General features: G+C 39.1%; 1 protein-coding gene across 3 annotated transcripts in view; it reads right to left on the bottom strand.

Annotated features, from left to right (window-relative positions):
- The window catches only part of PLCH1 (phospholipase C eta 1), a 199,403-nt gene that overhangs the window by 36,371 nt on the left and 141,898 nt on the right, over window positions 1–21,134 (bottom strand). For all 3 annotated transcript variants that reach the window (XM_073232187.1, XM_073232185.1, XM_073232186.1), the window contains exons 8-10: window positions 18,254–18,374; window positions 14,575–14,746; window positions 8,749–8,856 (exon numbers count right to left, since the gene is read on the bottom strand). In XM_073232187.1, the coding sequence (XP_073088288.1) occupies window positions 8,749–8,856; window positions 14,575–14,746; window positions 18,254–18,374 (401 nt within the window). The remainder of the gene's footprint in view (window positions 1–8,748; window positions 8,857–14,574; window positions 14,747–18,253; window positions 18,375–21,134) is intronic.

Here is a 21,134-nt window from a genome sequence, read left to right as displayed (position 1 = left end):
ATATAGCAATCCAGGCATATTTAAAGAAGGAATAACAATCCCAAATGAATACTCTAATATCACAATTATTGAAATTGGAAAAAGAAGAACAAATGAGGCCTAAAGTCAGCAGAAGGAGGGACATAATAAAGATCAGAGAAGAAATAAATAAAATTGAGAAAAATAAAACCATAGAAAAAATCAATGAAACCAAGAGCTGGTTCTTTGAGAAAATAAACAAAATAGATAAGCCTCTAGCCAGACTTATTAAGAGAAAAAGAGAGTGAACACACATCAACAGAATCAGAAACGAGAAAGGAAAAATCATGATGGACCCCACAAAAATACAAAGAATTATTAGAGAATACTATGAAAACCTATATGCTAACAAGCAAGAAAACCTAGAAGAAATGGACAACTTCCTAGAAAAACACAACCTTCCAAGACTGACCAAGGAAGAAACAGAAAATCTAAACAAACCAATTACCAGCAATGAAATTGAAGCAGTAATCAAAAAACTACCCAAGAACAAAACCCCTGGGCCAGAGGGATTTACCTTGGAATTTTATCAGACATACAGAGAAGATATAATACCCATTCTCCTTAAAGTTTTCCAAAAAATAGAAGAGGAGGGAATACTCCCAAACTCATTCTATGAAGCCAACATCACCCTAATAAGAAAACCAGGCAAAGACCCCACCAAAAATGAAAACTACAGACCAATATCCCTGATGAACATAGATGCAAAAATACTCAACAAAATATTAGCAAACTGAATTAAAAAATACATCAAAAGGATCACACATCATGACCAAGTGGGATTCATCCCAGGGATGCAAGGATGGTACAACATTTAGAAATCCTTCAACATCATCCACCACATAAACAAAAAGGACAAAAACCGCATGATCATCTCCATAGATGCAGAAAAAGCATTCAACAAAATTCAATATTCATTCATGATAAAACTCTCAATAAAATGGGTATAGAGGGCAAGTACCTCAACATAATAAATGCCATATATGATAAACCCATAGCCAACATAACACTGAACAGTGAGAAGCTGAAAGCTTTTCCTCCTAGATTGGGAACAAAGACAGGGATGCCCACTCTCCCCACAGTTATTCAACACAGTACTGGAGGTCCTAGCCACAGCAATTAGACAAAACAAGGAAATACAGGAATCCAGATTGGTAAAGAATAAATCAAACTGTCACTATTTGCAGATGACATGATACTGTACATAAAAAACCCTAAAGACTCCACTCCAAAACTACTAGAACTAATATCGGAATTCAGCAAAGTTGCAGGATACAAATTAACACACAGAAATCTGTGGCTTTCCTATGCACTAACAATGAACTAATAGAAAGAGAAATCAGGAAAACAATTCCATTCACAATAGCATCAAAAAAGAATAAAATACTTAGGAGTAAACCTTATCAAAGAACTAAAAGACCTATACCCTGAAAACTATAAAACACTCTTAAGAGAAATCAAAGAGGACACTAACAAATGGAAACTCATCCCATGCTCCTGGCTAGGAAGAATTAATATTGTCAAAATGGCCATCCTGCCCAAAGCAATATACAGATTTCATGCAATCCCTATCAAATTACCAACAGCATTCTTCAACGAACTGGAACAAATAGTTTAAAAATTCATATGGAACAACAAAAGACCCCGAATAGCCAAAGCAAACCTGAGAAGGAAGAACAAAGTGAGGGGGATCTCGCTCTCTAACTTCAAGCTCTGCTACAAAGCCACAGTAATCAAGACAATTTGGTACTGGCACAAGAACAGACCACAGACCAGTGGAACAGAATTGAGACTCCAAACATTGACCCAAACATATATGGTCAGTTAATATATGATAAAGGAGCCATGGACATACAATGGGGAAATGACAGTCTCTTCAACAGATGGTGCTGGCAAAACTGGACAGCTACATGTAAGAGAATGAAACTGGATCACTGTCTAATCCCATACACAAAAGTAAATTCGAAATGGATCAAAGACCTGAATGTAAGTCATGAAACCATCAAACTCTTAGAAAAAAACACAGGCAAAAATCTCTTAGCCATAAATATGAGTAACTTCTTCATGAACATATCTCCCCAGGCAAGGGAAACAAAAGCAAACATGAACAAGTGGGACTATATCAAGCTGAAAAGCTTCTGTACAGCAAAGGACACCATCAATAGAACAAAAAGGCATCCTATAGTATGGGAGAATATATTCATAAATGACAGATCCAATAAAGGGTTGACATCCAAAATATATAAAGGGCTTATGCACCTCCACAAACGAAAAGCAAATAATCCAATTAAAAAATGGGCAGAGACTGAATAGACAGTTCTCTAAAGAAGAAATTCAGATGGCCAACAGACATGTGAAAAGATGCTCCACATCGCTAATCATCAGAGAAATGCAAATTAAAACCACAATGAGATATCACCTCACACCAGTAAGGATCACCACCATCCAAAAGACAAACAACAAATGTTGACGAGGTTGTGGAGAAAGGGGAACCCTCCTACAGTGTTGGTGGGAATGAAAATTAGTTCAACCATTGTGGAAAGCAGTATGGTGGTTCCTCAAAATGCTCAAAATAGAAATACCATTTGACCCAGGAATTCCACTTCTAGGAATTTACCCTTAGAATGCAGCAGCCCAGTTTGAAAAAGACATATGCACCCCTATGTTTATCGCAGCACTATTTACAATAGCCAAGAAATGGAAGCAACCTAAATGTCCATCAGTAGATGAATGGATAAAGAAGATGTGATACATATACACAATGGAATATTATTCAGCCATAAGAAGAAAACAAATCCTACCATTTGCAACAACATAGATGGAGCTAGAGGGTATTATGCTCAGTGAAATAAGCCAGGTGGAGAAAGACAAGTACCAAATGATTTCACTCATATGTGGAGTATAAGAACAAAGAAAAACTGAAGGAACAAAACAGCAGCAGAATCACAGAACCCAAGATTGGACTAACAGTTACCAAAGGGAAAGGGACTGGGGAGGATGGGTGGGAAGGGAGGGATAAGAGTGGGGAAAAAGAAAGGGGGCATAACGATTAGCATGTATAATGTGTGGGGTGACACAGGGAGGGCTGTGCAACATATAGAAGACAAGTAGTGATTCTACAGCATCTTACTACGCTGATGGACAGTGACTGTAAATGGGGTTTGTGGGGAGTATTTGAAGAGGGGAGCCTACTGAACATAATGTTCTTCATGTAAGTGTAGATTAATGATACCAAAATAAAATAAATAAATAAATAAAAATAACATTGCAATGTCAGCAAAGTAGCAAAAAGTGATGTGTCTTTAGAGATGTGAAACATTTTTAAATCTTATTAAAGGAATCATTCTTCATACAATGCAATTTAAAAAAGCAAAAGAAAAATATAATCCAAAATGTATGTGAGTCTGGGCATGTACATCTCTACATATATGAGGGTTTATATATGGCCATATACATTCATGTTTTGAGCCCCCCCAATGATAGAAGAATTTACAAAGAGAAAAATTATAACCTTGGTCAAAAATAAACAAAATCATCACAATCATAAATGTAATTGAGTTCTATATTCAAAGAAGGTAGAGGTGGCCAAGAATTTATATCTTATTTTGTAAGAAAAGACTAAAAGTTCCCCATATGCTGTGAGAGATTAGAATTGGTCTTACAACATGAAACCAAGAAAACTGGGGTAGGGTCCCTGCAAGGGTCCTTGCAGGATGATAAGAAATTAATAAGGTCTGGTTAGGAATGTGGGGCCTGGGTGTGTGTGGGGAGTGCTCGGAGTTCAGATGGAAGCAGTCCCATAATCACTAGATAAGAAGGGTGAGTACAGAAAGAGAATGGAAGGAAAAAATATTCCATTCAAAATTGAACCTTTAACTCAAAATTCTTAAACTGGAAAACTAATGCCAAGACTGAGTGGCAAAGACATCAACACACAGAATGGGAATACACAATTTCACTTTAAAATTAGTATAGTTAGATGCTCAAATATATGAAAAAAATATATCAGAAGAAAGCAAGAGATTAAGAAGCCAGATAATGAAATAAGAACAAGTACCCATAAAAAGGAATCAATAATAAATTTTGTAAATAAACAGTATAGAATTAGAATTAAAAGAACAATAGCTCGCTGGGTTAAACTCTAGACCAGGCACAAAAAGAAAATTCATGAATTCAAAATTAATACCATAAACAGTACCCAGAAGCCAGCACAGAGATAGAGAAAATATTGAAGAACAAAATTAAAAAATAATTAAGAGATGTAAGGGACAGATTCCAACATAAATGCAACAGGACTTCTCAAAAAAGAGGGCTGAGGAAATGGAACAGAACATTTGCTCAAAGAAAAAATACACAACAATCAAAGAAAAAAATGGCTTAGAATTTTCTAGAATGAAAGAAAACATGAGTTCTCTAGTAGGAAATGAATACTGAGTGTTAAAAAAATAAGTCCATCCCTAGCCATTTAATCGTGAAAGTACAGAACAATGAGGATAGAAAGAGATGACCACCAAGGAAAGCAAAATAGACTGATCGGAGACTTCTCAGCAATAGTAATCCCAAGAAGACAACACCTCTAAAATACAAGGGAAAATATACATATATATAACATACACATTGTTAGACCTTAAATATGCACCACCTTAACTCTTTAAGCAGGATGGCAGAAGTTGCACAGTGTATGAGAAACAATCAGAATCTTCCAGAGATCTTCCAGGTCACCTTTTCCATTCCCCCTCCTTGCTGCCAGAATGCAACAGCATGTTCAGTGTGTGGGCAGAGTGTCTGAGTGTATGCTTTCAGTAACAGTCACAACCTCAGGAGGTCACTCATCCCTTCTATGACTGCTGACAAGTCTTAAATCCATGAATCTCAAAATGGCTCAAAAATCATCAAATGAATAACTAAGGGAAGAAGATGGATTTGTAGCTGAAGTAGTGAGAAGAGAGGAAAACAATGAGTATGTGTAGTGTGAGATATACACGCTGTCCTAGGGCTCATTTAAACTTGTTGGAAGGCTTCATGTTTATGGGATGAGCCATGTAGGAGATAGCTGATATTTGTGCCTAAGAGGCTGGCTGAATATAGATTCAGGGAGTACAAGAAAAAAATACTGAATAACTCAGCAGGAAAGGGAAAATATCAGTGAAGCTGAAATACAGGGGTGGAGAATCCATAAGGCACACTGTATGAAAGGACCCTGTAAAGATGAACAATGGTGAGCTGACCTCACTGACCAAATCTGTGAGATGACTGCACTGTGGTTGAAAGGACTCTGTCCCTTGTCTTTGAGGTGCATGTTTCTTGGGTCACTAAACACACCGGTTTTCCCTTGTGGTTTATACATCATGGGCCAGTTTTTCTCTATGGCTCAAATGACAAAATAATGAGGCAGAAGCTTAAAGGATTCAATTAATTCAACAACAGAAAGCCTTTATGATGTAAGCAAAAAACTTTTGGTATGATTTGAATCCCTTAATTACAAGGGACAGGAGGCAGAGGAGCAAGAAGACTGTGTGAGGGTCTTGCTTCCAGCCCCAGAGCGATGCTGGGCGAGCCACAAAGCCTGCTTCTGACCTTTACAGTTGCTGCTCCCTCTGACTGGGACATTCCTCCTGAGAGCAGCATGGCTAACTCTTCACTTCTAGGTCTTGGCTCAAATGTCACCTTCACTGCGAGACCTTTCCAGGCATCCCATCTAAGACTTCAATAGACCCTCCACACATGCTGACATATGCACACATATATACACATGACACTTTTTTCCATTTCTTCCCTCCCTTTTTTCTTTTTGCACTTAACACTGCCTAGTACGCTATATATGTTACTTAGTTGTTTTATTCTTGTCTATCCTTCCATTCTTCCGTTAATGTAAAAGTTCATGAAGGCAAAGATTTTTGTCTGTTTTCTTTACTGATATATGCCCCAACACCCTCAACATGAGGGCCTCATCTGCCCTTTTGAGTAACAGAAGATGCTCAATAACTATTTGCTGAACGTGCAAACAAATCTTGTATAAGCCTCACGAGTTATTACAGTATCCATGAATGCTACGCTAAAATCTTTACTACAATAATTCAAATATAATTTATAAATCTAACCACATTCTGTTAACTTAAAACTGAGGTTAAGACTTCCTCTAAGGCAATTATTGGTTGCACATAAACTATGCACAGTACATCTTTCTACAGACATATGATCAGGCATTCATTTTAAATGAGGCAATTTACATTCGACACTCAGATAAGGCATTTGAGCCCTCTGCTGACAACAGGACTATAAATTGACTGATTATAGGATAACACTTTGGTTTTCTAAGTACAGAATTGCCTTTTCTCAAAAGAGGTCCAAAGTAGAGAAAAAAGATTTGAAAAAGTGAAGTAAGGATACTTTCCACTAGAATGTTGGTTTATGTATTTTCTCTCCTGAAGTGTAACAAAGAGACACCTGTAAAACTTTACAATTAAGGGGAGGGGCTTTCTGCTTTTACCTAGGCCCAAATCAAAGAATCTAAATGAAATACCCTATCTTTATGTAATTATGTTCTAAGCCACCCACCTGTATGGGTTCCTAGAAGCCAACTAAGATTTTGAAAATGAGAGGAACCCAATTGGATATTTTTACAGGTGAAATTACTGATTTGTTTCCATAAAACTATGGCTAACTCTCTTTAGTAATCATAGTCAGGAGGCTCATTGAAATTAGAAGAAAAATTATGTAACTAGTTGGATCTAGAACTTGGTTCTTACTCACAGCAATAAATGACTACACTGGGACAATGCCTAAGTTTCCACTACTCATTTTCAGCAAAAAAAACAGCATTCTCTAAGCACAAAATTTAGTCAAGCCTCTCTGTTCCCTGCTTTCAAATGATAGACTATGATGAAGCTACCAACTTATTTTGCAAATAAGATGCAATCAAATATATATGTGTGTGTGTGTGTGTATGCACATATGTATATAAGTATACATAATGAAAATCAGAGATTAAAATCTGGTTTATAAAATCAAGCCAGAAAAACAGAGCTAAATTTCCATGATCATATGTAAGTAATTACAAAAACAACAAATATCTGGAAGTGTAAGAAAGAAGCTATTTAAAATATTAACTATATTTTCACTTATGGAAATCTGTTAGGATGAATTTTCTGTGACCATATGCCCTATTAGTTGGTGGTTTTAACTGAGTTAAAATAAACTACTAATTAATTAATACAGATGGTAATTTTTCTATTTCACTTTAAGCTGAATCTTTTCCACTTCATCCCTTTTAAAGTATATGAAAGCCAAAACAGACACATCTGAGACTTCGGCTGTCCGGACTCTGTTGCTGGTTCTCTAGTAATGTGGCTCCCTTTGGGGCCTAAGGAAGCCGTCATGATTACTATCATCTACAAGACAACCGTTTTTAACTATATAATAACTGAATTCAGGGCAATAATGTAAATAGGATTTTACACAAACTTCTCCTGATGTTTAGAGGGCAGAATAATAGTCCTGACATCTAGGGGAATCCTGCTTTGCTCTAGCAGTGAAATTGTAACCCTTTAACAAACTAACATAAGTGGGTGCTTGTCTTGCCAATGGGTTTCAGCCCCAGGCAAGTTCACTATGGATTCAGTTTTGACCAAAGAAATGACAGTAGAACATTCTTGGGGTGAAAGGGTTATACCCAACTTTATTTCCACAGTGGCACGTTAGTCACTAGAATCCCATTCACTCAGAGCGAGTCTGCATGCAGCAAGCCAGTCTCTGCCTCTGGGCCTCTGCCCGCACAGCCATCCCAGTCTCTGTCCTTGGCGCTGCCACCACTTCAGCCTCTGCTCTGCTCTCCTGCAGCCTTTCAACTACCCCACCGTGTAGCGCAGAGCACTGGGCAGGGCTCTTTATATAGAGTCAGTAATGATGTATTGTCCACACATGTGTAGTGAGCAAGCCAGCCACGGCCAGGTGAGAATCCAGGTGAGGAACCTTCAGTTTGTCCACAGCTCTACACTCAGATTGTCCTGTGCCCCTGACAATGAGTTGTAGAAGGTGGCAGCAGTGAAGGAGGGTGAGAAATCCTAGTCCCCCATGAAGGAGGTTCCTCTTTAAACTTTACGTGGCCACCAGGTTTGTATTTCTTCTGGATTAAGTGACTAAATGGTGCTTTTCTACAAAGGCAGCTGTTTAATTTAGGATAGGGGTCTGAAGCACCATACAGATGACTATTGTACACCTTTTTATATAAGATGTGTCAAATTAAAGATTTAGTCAAGAGTTGCATGTGTGTCTGGAAGAGCTTGGCAATCCTCTGCTCCAGGGTACATTTCCTTACAGAGGGACAGGCATCCTAATGAAGCAGACCCGGTTGTGTGAGCCAGCCTTGGCAGACAGCACAGAGGGGCTGCTAGCAGCAAGCAGGGGAAATGATGCTAGACCAGTTTATTTCATCAAAGTCAGTGACATTTCCAACCACTATTTGAGTTCTGACCAAGTTATAATAGGAGCGGATGTGTCCCCAGAGAGAGGGTCAGATGGGTTAACCACTAATATTCTTCTAACTCTAAGACACAAGAATCCTCAACTCATTCACTCAAACATTTGAGTGTGTGTGTGCCAGCACACAAAGTAATTTTCAGTTAAGTATCCTTTTCACATCATAGCCAGTTTATTGGGAGGATGCCACACAGCCCCATCTTTTACTGCAGCACAGGGAGGGTACAAACGACGGCCATGCCTGTAACTTACATAGTGGAGCTTGAACTTGCACTCATCTTCAATTTCATCTGCACTATCTTCATCGGAGACTTCCCCTTCCTCTGCATCATCCCCAAGATGATATGGCAACTTCTTGCCCTGAAACACAACAAAACACCTGATTTTAAAATAAAAATAAATTCATGATAGCCAAAATGTGGAAGCAACCCAAGTGTCTGTGGACAGATGAATTGGTAATTGACAAAGCAAAATGTGGCATTTGCATACAATGGGATGTTATTTGGCCTTAAACGGAAGGGAAAATTCTGACATGTTGTAATGTGGTTAAATATGGAGGAACTTAAGCTAATTGAAATAACCTAGTCACAAAAGGACAAATACTGTATGATTCCACTTACATCAGGCACCCAGAGTAGTCAATTCATAGACTAGGAGGTAGAACAGATAGTGGTTACCAGGGCTGAGGGGAGGGGAGAGCAGGGAGTTATTCGATGGTATGGAGTTTCAGTTTTGCAAAATGAAAAGAATACACAGCAGTGTGAATGTCCTTAACACAACTGAACTATGCACTTAAAATAGTTAAGTTGGGTGGTAAATTTTGTTATATGCTTTTTAACAATATTAAAAATAATTTTTAAAAAGTAAGAAATGAAAATAAAATGTGGTATCCCTTGGTTAATCAGGACTCAGACTGACTAGAAGATACATAGCTTGAATGTGGGACAAAACAAGGGGGGGATAGACTTCCAAAAACAGACAGTTTTATTACTTTCAATTAAATATAATTAACTGGGGACACTATATTTACAAATAAAAATTAGCCCAGGCTTCCCCTTTTGAGACTATGGGACTCATCATAGTATGCATCACCCATTTCATGCCCTTAAGAGTGGTGTATTCTCCTGACCAGGTGAAATGCACCCTCACCTCGGACTTGCTGTGTCCTCTGCATGACAAGCTCTCTGTCACCGAAGATGCGATGAGACTCCTGCCTGGCTGAAACATGGCCTCATGACTACTTACCATCCTTTAGAAATCAGGGGCTTTTTGACCACAAATGTATAAATGTATAATTTACTCTTACAGTAACATGGTAGAAAACCTAAGTTTTATATATATATATATATATATATATATATAAAATACACACACACACACAAACACACACACACCCATGATCTCACTGATGGATAAACTCAGAAAAACTCTGGCAAGAAATATGGTATATTATTACGAGTATCTCTGGGTAATAGTGTTATGGGTGATGCCATTTTTTCCTTTTCTACATTTCCCAATTTATATTCAGAAAATGTAGAAGTAAAAAAAAGAAAAAAAAAGGCAGAGGCAGAGGGCAAGTCCAGGGACCTGGTAAGGGTTTCTAGGCAATTCAGCATTTGGATCTTACTAGGGCATCTTAATTGTAAGCAGAAAGAACATTGATAGGAAGTTGAATGGTTCCTAGAATCTCCTAGAGAAGCAGGTGGGGCAAAATCAGGCCCTGCAGCTAAGTGGCCAAGGCCACTGTGTGAGGCAGCCTCTAAAACTCTCCCAGCGTTTCCTACCTCCTGGTATTCAGGCCCTTCTGCAATCCCTTCCTGTGAGTGTGGGCTGGACCTAGTCATCCACCTCTAATAAATGGAGTACAGCAAAAGTGATGGGATGTCACTTCTGAGGTTAGATTACAGAAAGAGTGTGGCTTCTTTCTTGCTCACCTCTCCTCTCCTCCTAGAGAACTCATTCTCTCTTGTTATCCTTCTCGGCTTTGATGTTCTGAGCTATGCTATGGAGAGGCCCACACTGCACGGAACTGAGGGAGGTCTCTGGCCAGTAGCCGGTAAGGAACAGGCACCTGCCGGCAGCCACTAAAGGGATGTTGGCAGTGGATTCTCCCCTGGCAAGCCTTGAGATGACGGCAGCCGATACCTCAGCTGTGGCCCCATGAGAGGACTTAAGCCAAGGACCCAGCTAAGCACACCCAGATTCCCAACCTACAGCAACTATTGGGTAATAAAGGTTTGTTGTTTTAAGATGCTAAGTTTGGGGGTGATTTGTTATGCAGCTGTAGGTAACTACTAGGATCACCAACCAAAATTATGGGGCAGAACTAATACACTGAATATACCATTTCCAACACAACTAAGCACAGACCTCATGCTTTCAATTCCATTATCCACACCACAGACCCCAAGGACTCCTGCCAGAGATGTGCCCTTGAGCCCTAAACATAGCTGCCACCACTTCCACCACCCTTCACCATGATCACTAGTTTCTGTTTCTGATTTGATGTCTGAGGCAGGTTCATGTGATTGTTGGCATCTAAACCATGTGCCCGCACCCTAGCTCTAAAAGAGGCTGCAAAAGCACATGTCCAGCATTTTTAACACCAGGTGGGGAATTCCTTAAAATACAAGGATTGGGGGAATTCCTTAAACATGGAAGGAGCTTCATCTACTTGGCAGCCAAAAATAATGATAAAATTCTAAATATCATCCCAGACTACTACCTAGTCTGATCTCTAAACTTGAGCTCCAGGGACTTCCAGTGTTCTGCTTCCCAAACCATTATTGGCCCCCCTCCAGCATTCTGGACCTCCTCCTCAGCCACTGTCTCCCTCCACAAGGCCACCCGCATAGTCAGATTTTCTGAGAACTCTCCCTCCCAGTTTTCACATGCCCTCCCTGATAGCCAAAGCTCTTGACCTTGGGTACTGAGCAGAGTAATAGTTTCAATCAAGTCATTTATGTAATGAAAATAAAATCTGTATGAAGAATCCACACTTTGGGGGTTTGGATACTTAACACTTCATTTAATTTACAGAAGGATGTTTATAGGATTAAAAAGGTGGGATATAACTTCCCTTTGTATGAGTACGTATTTTATTTCTTATTTGTATGTGCTATTTGCAAAGTGAAACCTACACCTTTTTCTGTCCTTTCCACAATATAGAGGCAAGTCGACATATGGATATGTACATATATTATGAATATAAGTAAATATGGCAAAACAAGTTTTTGCTTTCTCCTGTGTATCAACAATTAACAAGAAAGCTTAGAATTAAAGCATTTACATCTATATATTGTCTTATTGACACAAAAGGCTTCTATAAAATGAGTTGATTTTTCTCTGTTTTAGAGGGCATTGGAGAGTAGCTATGGTGATATGGCAGCACCAGAAATAAGGTTCTCAATTAAGTGGTAACCAGACACAATCAGAAACTTACAGACATCAAGTGAACACCCTCCTTTAGTTATACCTTTTGGGCATAATGGCAGACACCAAGATGGACTTGCACACAGACACTTAAAATAATAGTGATAGCAATTTCCTCATTTGAAATTGCATCAAAACTCAGTATCTTTTTTAAATGTTCGATAGAACAAAGCTAACAAATGAGAACTAGTATCAGTGAGTAAGGAATGGCAATCCCTGAGTGATATGAAGAGTCCTGACACCACAGAGTGGCCAGGAGAGTGTGACAGTGATGAGCAGGCAGTCCTGAGTAGGCAGGGGGCCACACTAAGCTGCCCTCCCCCTTCCCGTAGGTGGGGCCGTGGGCAAGGGAATAAAGAAAGGCAGCCTTCTCAGAGCATCCACATGGTATTCTCATTTTCAGTCCTTTTAAAACTGAATTAAAAACCATGAGGGCCTTATCTTCTCCACATTCCTGCTTCTCAAAAGATACTTTATCCAGGCATATAGGAAGAAAAGCAATACAACAGAACATTGTTTCTTAAAGCCCCTTATCAATAGTGTTACTCCTAAGGAAAATTATAGGATACATTTCAGGAGAAGTTAATGGGACTTAAGGAACTTAGCTGTGGTCCAGCGTAGATATAAACAAAGAATGTTCAGGTACCTTCTAGGTATCCCTTTCTGATCTATATACCATTTCATATGGGAGTTAGACTCAAGAATTAGAATAATTGGCCCATAGTACATGGAAACATTGCAAGTTACCTAGAACTATAGTTACTTCTCACCTCCAAGCTGCATGGCCCCAGGAGGGTGGTAAAAACTCTGTGATTCACATCTGTAAAAAGTTGGAAGCTTGGACCAGATAATTAATGTTTCTTTCAGCAATAAAGGTCTATGAAAAATTCCAAGCTTATTATTTTTGTTTAAAGGCAACTTTCTGTTTACTTTTCAGGACACACATATACATGTGTATACACACATATGACATATGTATATGTATAAATATATAGCAATGTGTGTTTGGAAAAAAGTATATTATAATTATAATAATAAATAATTTGTCTATTTCCAAAGTGGTATGTAGTGAAACAAATGTTGCTTTTTGGATCAGAGATTGCTCTGATGCTAAGGAACAGAGCAAAATTAGTTCTCTTGTATTTTCTGCAAATGGATGTGGGCTGGTCCATGGATCTAGGAAATCTCAAAGTCTAGAGAAGTTACTACTTGCAAATGGGGTCAAGCAAAAAGTCCCTTGAAACACGCACAGTCCAGATAGCTACCACTCCTTCCAATGAGAGCCTCAGATATTGTGGCTCCAATCCACCCCGGTGCCCATCAGCCCCAGGACATCTGTTGCCAAATGACCCAAAGTCCAGTTATGCAGAAGGGACTCGGTTCCCATCAAATACCTACCTGAAGTTCCACTATGGAAAAGGGAAAGATTTCAACCAAATGGATTTATTCTGTATCTAACCTTCTGACTGCTGGCTAAGGACTATTCAGGAAATACGGAAACAGTTGTAGGGCTATAAAGGTGACATTTAGCTTTCTAATCCAGGAATCAGTTTTCACCCAGAGTGCTTTAGCAAGAATTCAGAAAAATTGGCCTTAATGTTATCTTTTGCATTATTTGGAGCTTTTATTCAAAATGCTTTCCTACATACAAATGCCCCACAATGCCTCTTTGATGGATTCAGTCTATAATTATCACTTAACTGACAGGAAAACAAGTTTTCACCAATTCCAAAAATGAATACTTCACATTTTTCCCATTTGCTGCCCTGCCTTAAAGCCCCCATTTAAAGTATTGTTATGAAATGAGCAATAATTTTTCATCAACCATTTCTTTGACTTTCCTTTGCCTCCTATGTGATACTTGGTTTTTTTGTACACACCACTTTTAAGTAAAATATAACCCAGTTTGAATATTAATGCCCTACTGCTCTTCCTTAGGTTTTTAGTCTCAAAACAATACAACTCTCCAAGGTGGTTTTGGTCCAAACACATAAAATTAACTGGAATTAAGTAGAACCATAAAGTCAGTGATCTGAAATCTCACATCACTTTCTGGTTATTTCTTGCATTAAAAATATTCACTGCAGGTAGTAAGTTTCCTCCCTCAGGAGATCTTCTTATAAAATGTCATTCTATTCGCCTACTGCTCCTTTGCAGACACACAAGTCCTGTGGGCACTGTCTGGGCCTGTGCTCCTCTTTGAAGAGAGCTCTCACTTACATAACCAAGACGGACCAACCGTGAAGGCATTTTTTTTTTTTGACAGTTATTGGAGCTTGAAATGGGAGAGAAGAATCTGAAAGAAATGTTTTCAGATATGGACACAAGGAACCTTCTCCTCCCTTGTATCCCACGCTCCTATACATGCATTTCTCTCCATTGTGAACTATTGCAGACTAAACTATTAAACACTTGGCTTACAGTATTGATGATCTTGCTTCATCAAAACAAATCCCAGGGTACACAGTCAGTCAATAGCAAGCTTTTTCTGAAGGTATGACTATAAATAAATTGGAATCAGGTGCAGACACAACCCTTTATGTACTGACTCTAATTATTGTTCTTTTGATAAAACAGGTTTTAGTCCTTAAGGGAGAGAGGGCTGAACTGGTCATTCTGCCTCTTACTGTTCCTTGAATTCTTTACCTTCACTAGGATTTTGCCTTTCAGACTTTGAGGGCTTGGCAGCTGCTTGGTCTCTCCTGTGTCTGCAGACGACAGGTCCAGCTTGTCTCGGAATATTCCTTTCAGGTACTGAGCTATCTTCCTTTGCTGCTGGATGCTGCAGTGATTCTCGATAGACAGAATGACTGGGAACCTGTGAGGACAGCAACAGTCTACAGGCAGCAGGGACAGGCAACTCACAGGCATTTTTAGAAACCATGGTGTATTCATTATATTACTACAATCCTGGTGACAGTATTTGTGAGAGGGGTGATGATTAAAATGCTTCCAAAATGAGAGAAACGAGACGTATTTTTTTTTAAAAAAACCCTCTGACCAAGTGTACTTTGCCAGGCATAATGGCTGAACAAAATACCCATTCACATGGGGTGACTTAGTCTAATATTTTGCATCACACACAAAAAATGGTACATACATTATGTCCCTTAAAAAGAAAAAAACAGAAAAAAAATTGAGAGATCAGCCTAAAGAAAGAACATGCATATAAATGAAATTTTATGTTCTTTTTTCTAAAGTCTAGAAACATCTAAGAGACTACTGAATGTCATTACATATAGATATTTACTCTATAAACATATAATCAATACCCAACTGAAAATTACTGTTGAAGATAAAATACCATAATGGAATGTTGTGTTTTATAAGCATCCTATGTCAGGTATTTCAAAATCATTCGTATAGAATTATATACTAGTCTTTACTTTCAGAAAGGAAAGGAAAAAAGCAATCATTCATTCTCTGCCAGCACTCAGGTTTCTGCACAGACTGGGAGGCCCCAGCAGAGTGATTATCAAAGACAGCCCCAGGAGTTGGTGGAGAGGCAGAGAGGGAACTGGGGCTGATTACCTCATTTTACTGCTTAATTAAGGTTTATTTTGATTTTTTTCTCTGTTACATCATCACATATCTTCTGCAATAATAGGCAACATATTTTTTCTAGAGTATACATACCAACATATAAATTGCCTAATATATCTGTGTGGAGAAAAAAAATTACTTCTGGGCTTATATGACACACCCAAGCTCCACAATATGGACTGTGACCTCCTGAAATTATATCCTACCCTCATTGGTAAAAGCTGATGCCAAAGGTAATATAAAAGATGAGCCCTTGTGACTGAAGTTGTTTGGGTAATCTGCCTATAATCTGCTCTTGTATCCTCACATATTTCACCCCAGGGTATTAGAAAAAAAGAAAAATAACAAACTAGCAACCCTGAGTTGTCTATGCAATCACATCAGGGAACTCAAACAATGATTTTTTAAATTGTCAATCTGTTTATAAAAAGCTTATTAGTGCCTAATGATGCTTAGTATAAAGCAGTGCTTCTCAACAGCGGTAGTCGGTGGGGGCGGGCAGGGGGATGGTGCAGGACCCCTCCCAAAGGATACTTGTCAATGTCTGAAGACACATTTTTGGTGGGCACAGTATGAGAGACTGCTACTGACAGTTAGTGGGTAGAAGTCGTAGAAGTCAAGGATGCTGTCCAACCATCTGACAATGTGCAATATAGTTCCCCACAAGGAATTACCTGGTCCAAAATGTCAACAGTGTTAAGGTTGAGAAACCCTGCTGCTAAGACGCAACTAAAACTTAAGGAAGAAAGGAAAAAGACTGAACTTTAGAAATGTGCTAAACAAGTGTACTGTTTTAATTTGAAGTGCTTTCCTCCTAAGGATTTCCAAATTTGAAATAAGCATTGTTGAGTCACCAGAGAATCTTTTAAGGTATATAGGTAGCAGGTCTTCTCAACACCCCATTTTGCATATTGGAAAACAAAGGCAAAATCTTGGCTAAGACTAGTAGCAATCAATCAGGGTAGAAAAGATCCTTCAGAATTCAGCACCTGAGTCTTCCACACAGAAGTCACTACAAACTAAATGTGCCATGCAGCAAGAGTTTCGTGCTAAGAATAGCATGTTAACCTCATGATTAATTAGAAGACCAAATATTAGAATTTTTAAAGGCTACTAAATTCTATATAATTTATTTACACAATTGCAATTTTAATTTGCTTCTTTTAGTTCAAAACGCCTTTCTTGGAGATTTCAGGCACTTGCTAGACAGTAAAGAATGAATGACACATAACCCCATATTTTCAATGAGTTCATGGTTTTAAAGACTTAAAAGAAGGCAAGTAACCAACAAGTTGTGAGAGAGTGCTGTATGATTTGATAGAAATACGCTCAGGGTGCTAAGAACAGAGAAAAGGAGAATTTACATCAGCTGGGAGTGTCAGTACATTTGCCAGAGGACAGTCCATAAGCAGTCTTACAGGATGAGCAAGAATCAGGCGGGTGGAGTAGTGGGGAAGGGTGTTGCAGCCAGAGAGAACAGCATATGCAAGGGCAGGAGGTGGTGAAGGAACTGGGATCACTGGGGAATCTAGAAGACAGCCAATGAAAGGAGAAGCCTAAGTCTCTGAGGAGCAGTGGCTGAAGACAGCATGGAAGAGAAGGAGGGTCCAGGCCTTGACCAGCATGGAAGACACAGCTCTGTACTACAGGGAGCTTTTGAAGGACTTTAAGACAAGAATTACACTGTGCTTATATTTCCAGACAGAAAAAAAAATGTACCAGTGTGGAAGACGAACAAACGGGAAATGAAAATGAAGAGAAGGCAATGGAGTCAAAAGACAATTGAAGTAGAATTGACAAGAACTGGCTGAATCCATAAAGACTTCCAGTTTTGTGCTGAAGCCCCTGGTAGACAGTGCTACCCTTAACTAAGAGGAGACAGAGCAAGAAGAGGTTTGGCAGGATGAGATGCTGACTTCAGTCTGGGGTGTAAGTCCCAGGATGGTAGGAGCCACACCTTTCGTTCAGTGCTGTGGCTCCCGGCACCTATTACGGCATGCCTGGCTTACAGTAGGCATGAATAAATACCTAAACAAATAATGACATTTGTTGATTCTGAAGTACCTCTGAGATATTCAGATGCATTTCTACTTAGAATTTTTCTATATAGCTCTGAAACTGAGTTCTGGACACATAATTAGACAAATAACCAAGAAGTAGACCAAGAGCAATGACTTAGAAAATAGTGACTATTACAAGAGTAAGAAAATGGTATAGAAGACCAGAGGCCAAAAAAGGTGAGAAGCAATAATAGCAATAGAGAACAGAAAGTTCTAATAAAATTCCACCCCCCCTAAAAAAAGTATTGAGGAGAAAATAGTCACCATTATCAAATGCCAAGGAGAGGTCATGTAGCACAAGGTCACTAGACATTTCAATATATACATGACATCCAGCAATTCTGGAAACCTAGATATTATTTTACTGTATTGTAATACAATAGCAATAAACTCTTTATTATATATAGTGACCTGTATTTCCAGATTTCATGGACACACTGTGTATGCCAGGGTTGGAAATTTTGAGGCCACTCTTTGTAAGAACATGCTTTGAGGAGGCAACATCTTCAGAAGGAATGGGGTAAGGAATAAACGGAGAATGGGAAAGTACAAACAGGGAGCCCACATTATTTGTTCACAGTGTTTTGTTGGAAAGGAAGGAAAGAAGTAGGGTAGCAGAAAGGGCAATGCAGACTCCAAGGATGAACGGCTGGTTCTGTAGCCATGTTACACCAGCTGCTGCTCTGTGTGCCAGCTTCGCTCCTGGATGTTGCTATACTTACTCATTCTTCACAAAGGCATGCTTGTTGATGGTCTCCACAACATCTCTGAAGAGGATTTTTGAAGTGAGAGTATAGCCATGGTGTACCACTGGCTCTCCATCTGGGCCATCCCAGCAGTCAACTGCCAAAAACAGAACTTCACGTCAACAACCCAAAGCTTCTGGTGTTCACTAATATTTCTGGAAATATCAGACAAATACTTTTAGTTTATTATTTGAGATTATGTGTATTATGATCACGACAAAGATGACAAAGAGAAATGGGTGTTCTGGCATACTTATCACAATAAGGGAATAAAGATCATAAATGATTGGTTTCTGAGCATTTACAGTTAACAAAGATTTCATATTCACAAGTAGCCTAGCACTTATGGAGAACTATCACTAAAAACTGATCTGAATCCAATCAAGTGTACCCAAGAATAGCGACATTTCTTAACATATTGTTTATCTAATTTCAGCTCTTCTTCAGTTTACTAAGGCCTTTTAGTGCTTCACAGTGGCCTGCTCAACTCAGTAACAGTCTTTCATTACTGTTCACTTAAACTCATTATGTTTCCATTAGATTTATTTCTATTTTATTAATTCCACAATAGTTATAAAATAAAATTGCCTTTCTAGGTTCAAATCCTGAGGCCCTGCCAACATTTATGTGAATATGGGCAAATTTTAAAAGCCCTGCTTCCCTATCTATAAAAAGGAAATGATGGTAGCACTTGCATCATAATTTTGAGTGTTGTACACATAAAGCTGCTTACAATACCACCTGACACATAGTTACTATTCTTATTATTGATCATATTAATATTGCTATGTGCATGGACAACCTCATTGGCTTCCCGCTGGAGAAAACAGCTTCCTCACCATCCTCCCTCACTTAAGAGTTTGCCTTCCCTTGTTTTATGCTCTGCCACTTAGACTAATTTCTCAAAACACTGCTTTCACAATGTTGTTCCTTTGCTCAAAAGCCTACTCTGTGCATAACCAGCATCCAACACATACACAGTATGTAGTCAACAGCTATGTGCTAAATTTATTAATGAATATCCTACAGTAGCCCCTGCCTGCATGATCCAAGGTCTCTATCACTTGTGCTAGAGGCTGGCTACTGTTTGCTAAGCCTGTATTCTCTTTTGCCCCAGCACACAGCTGGACAATATTGCCCAGCCTCCCCTTGCCATAGGACGTGGCCACTGCAATGTAAGCAAAAACCATGTGAATCACTTCTAGGTCTGGTGTATAAAAACCTGTCCTACACAGTCACCCATACTCTCTCCTTTTCTGTGACTTTAAAAGGCATGTATTGAAGGTGGCATAGCCACAAGATGGAGGAGCCTGGACCCCTCAATCACTGCTTAAAAGACTCATCCATTAGGAACACCTATTTTGGATTTTATTTAAGCAAGAAAGAAATCTGAGTTGTTTTAGGACTCTGAGATTTCAGGTTTAACTGTGAAAGGAATTGGTGTTGCCTGACTTATTTTCCTAGCTCCTGTCTGACAAATCAACCTTATTTTCTCCTACACACATTTGTTCTCCTAGTTAGGCAAGTTTTCTCACTTACAACCCACTCCTTTGCTTCTTCCATTTAAGATCAATTGAAATGTTTTCTTTCACATTGCTTATCTAAACCCCAATCAAGGCTAATATAGGTTCCCCCAAAAAACTTTGCCGACTCTCATGACATCGCCCTTCTTTATGGTATGGGGTCACAAACTCAAACGCCAAGAGGAGCTAGCAGGTGTACTCATTTATGTTACTGTTAGGTAAGCTAACAATTACCAGCAGGCCAACAGCAAGTATGTGTCAAAAGGAAATAACTACTTCAAACTGTGAGTCAATCACTGCTAAGTGGGAATAAGGACCCTGGTCACTAGATCTGAGAAAAGTAAAAAAATCTACATCTTCCTGCTTTGAATTTTCCCAATTTTTTAAATAGTGGCAATTAATCCATTTTTAATTTTTACAATATGGCCAAAATCAAACAATTCTGCAGTTGAGTTTGGCTAATGGAATGCCAGTTGAAACTCTGCCTTTCAGTTAAGACTACACCTGTTCTCTATTTTAGTAGCACCATCCTTAAATGTGTGCTTTGTATATTATCCCAGGAGATTATATCTCCCATTTCCCTCCAAAACTTTTGTTATGGAAAATATTGGAAAACCTGGACTGAGTCACTGACGGAAGAACCAAGTGGCACTCGGAGGTCCTGGAGTGCTGAGGTTTATTTCACAGCAGAGGGCTCAGAGGGGAGTAATCTCCCAAGGTCTGAGCCTTGAGCACAAGCAAGGGGAGCAATTTATATTATTTTGCTATGTGGCATTTCAGCACGTGCAAGGCAAAAGAGGAGCCTGAAGGAGGGGAGCAGGGAGCTGGGAGTGCTTTGCCAACCAGAGGAAAAAAGTGGTTTGCTGACCTTGACGGCTGTGTTGAATATTTTCCTTATCACTTCCAAATTGTTCAACATAACCATGATGTCATCTGATGGTTAATTTTATGTGTCAGCGTTTTTAGGTAATGATGCTCAGTTGTTTGGGCAAACACCAGTCTAAATGTTGCTGCAAGGATATTCTTTAGATGTGATAACATTTAAATCAGTAGACTTTAAATCAGATTACTCTCCAAGTGTGGGTGGGTCTGACCCAGCCAGATGAAGGCTGCAACAGCACAGACTACCATCTTCTGAAGAAAGAATTCTCCTCAGGATTATAACACCCATTCCTACCTAAGTCTCCAGCCTGTTGGCCTGCTCTGCAGACTTCCAATTCGGCAATCCTCATGCTCATATAAGCCCATTCCTTAAAGTCAATCAATCTCTCACAGATACTTAGAGATATAGAGAGGATATGTAGGCTATGTATATGCTATTCGTTCTGCTCTCT

This window comes from Manis javanica, chromosome 3, assembly GCF_040802235.1.
Source record: "Manis javanica isolate MJ-LG chromosome 3, MJ_LKY, whole genome shotgun sequence".
Classification (NCBI taxonomy): Eukaryota; Metazoa; Chordata; class Mammalia; order Pholidota; family Manidae; genus Manis; species Manis javanica.
Note: the sequence above shows the minus strand (reverse complement) of the source record. Positions and strands in the feature narration are given on the sequence as shown.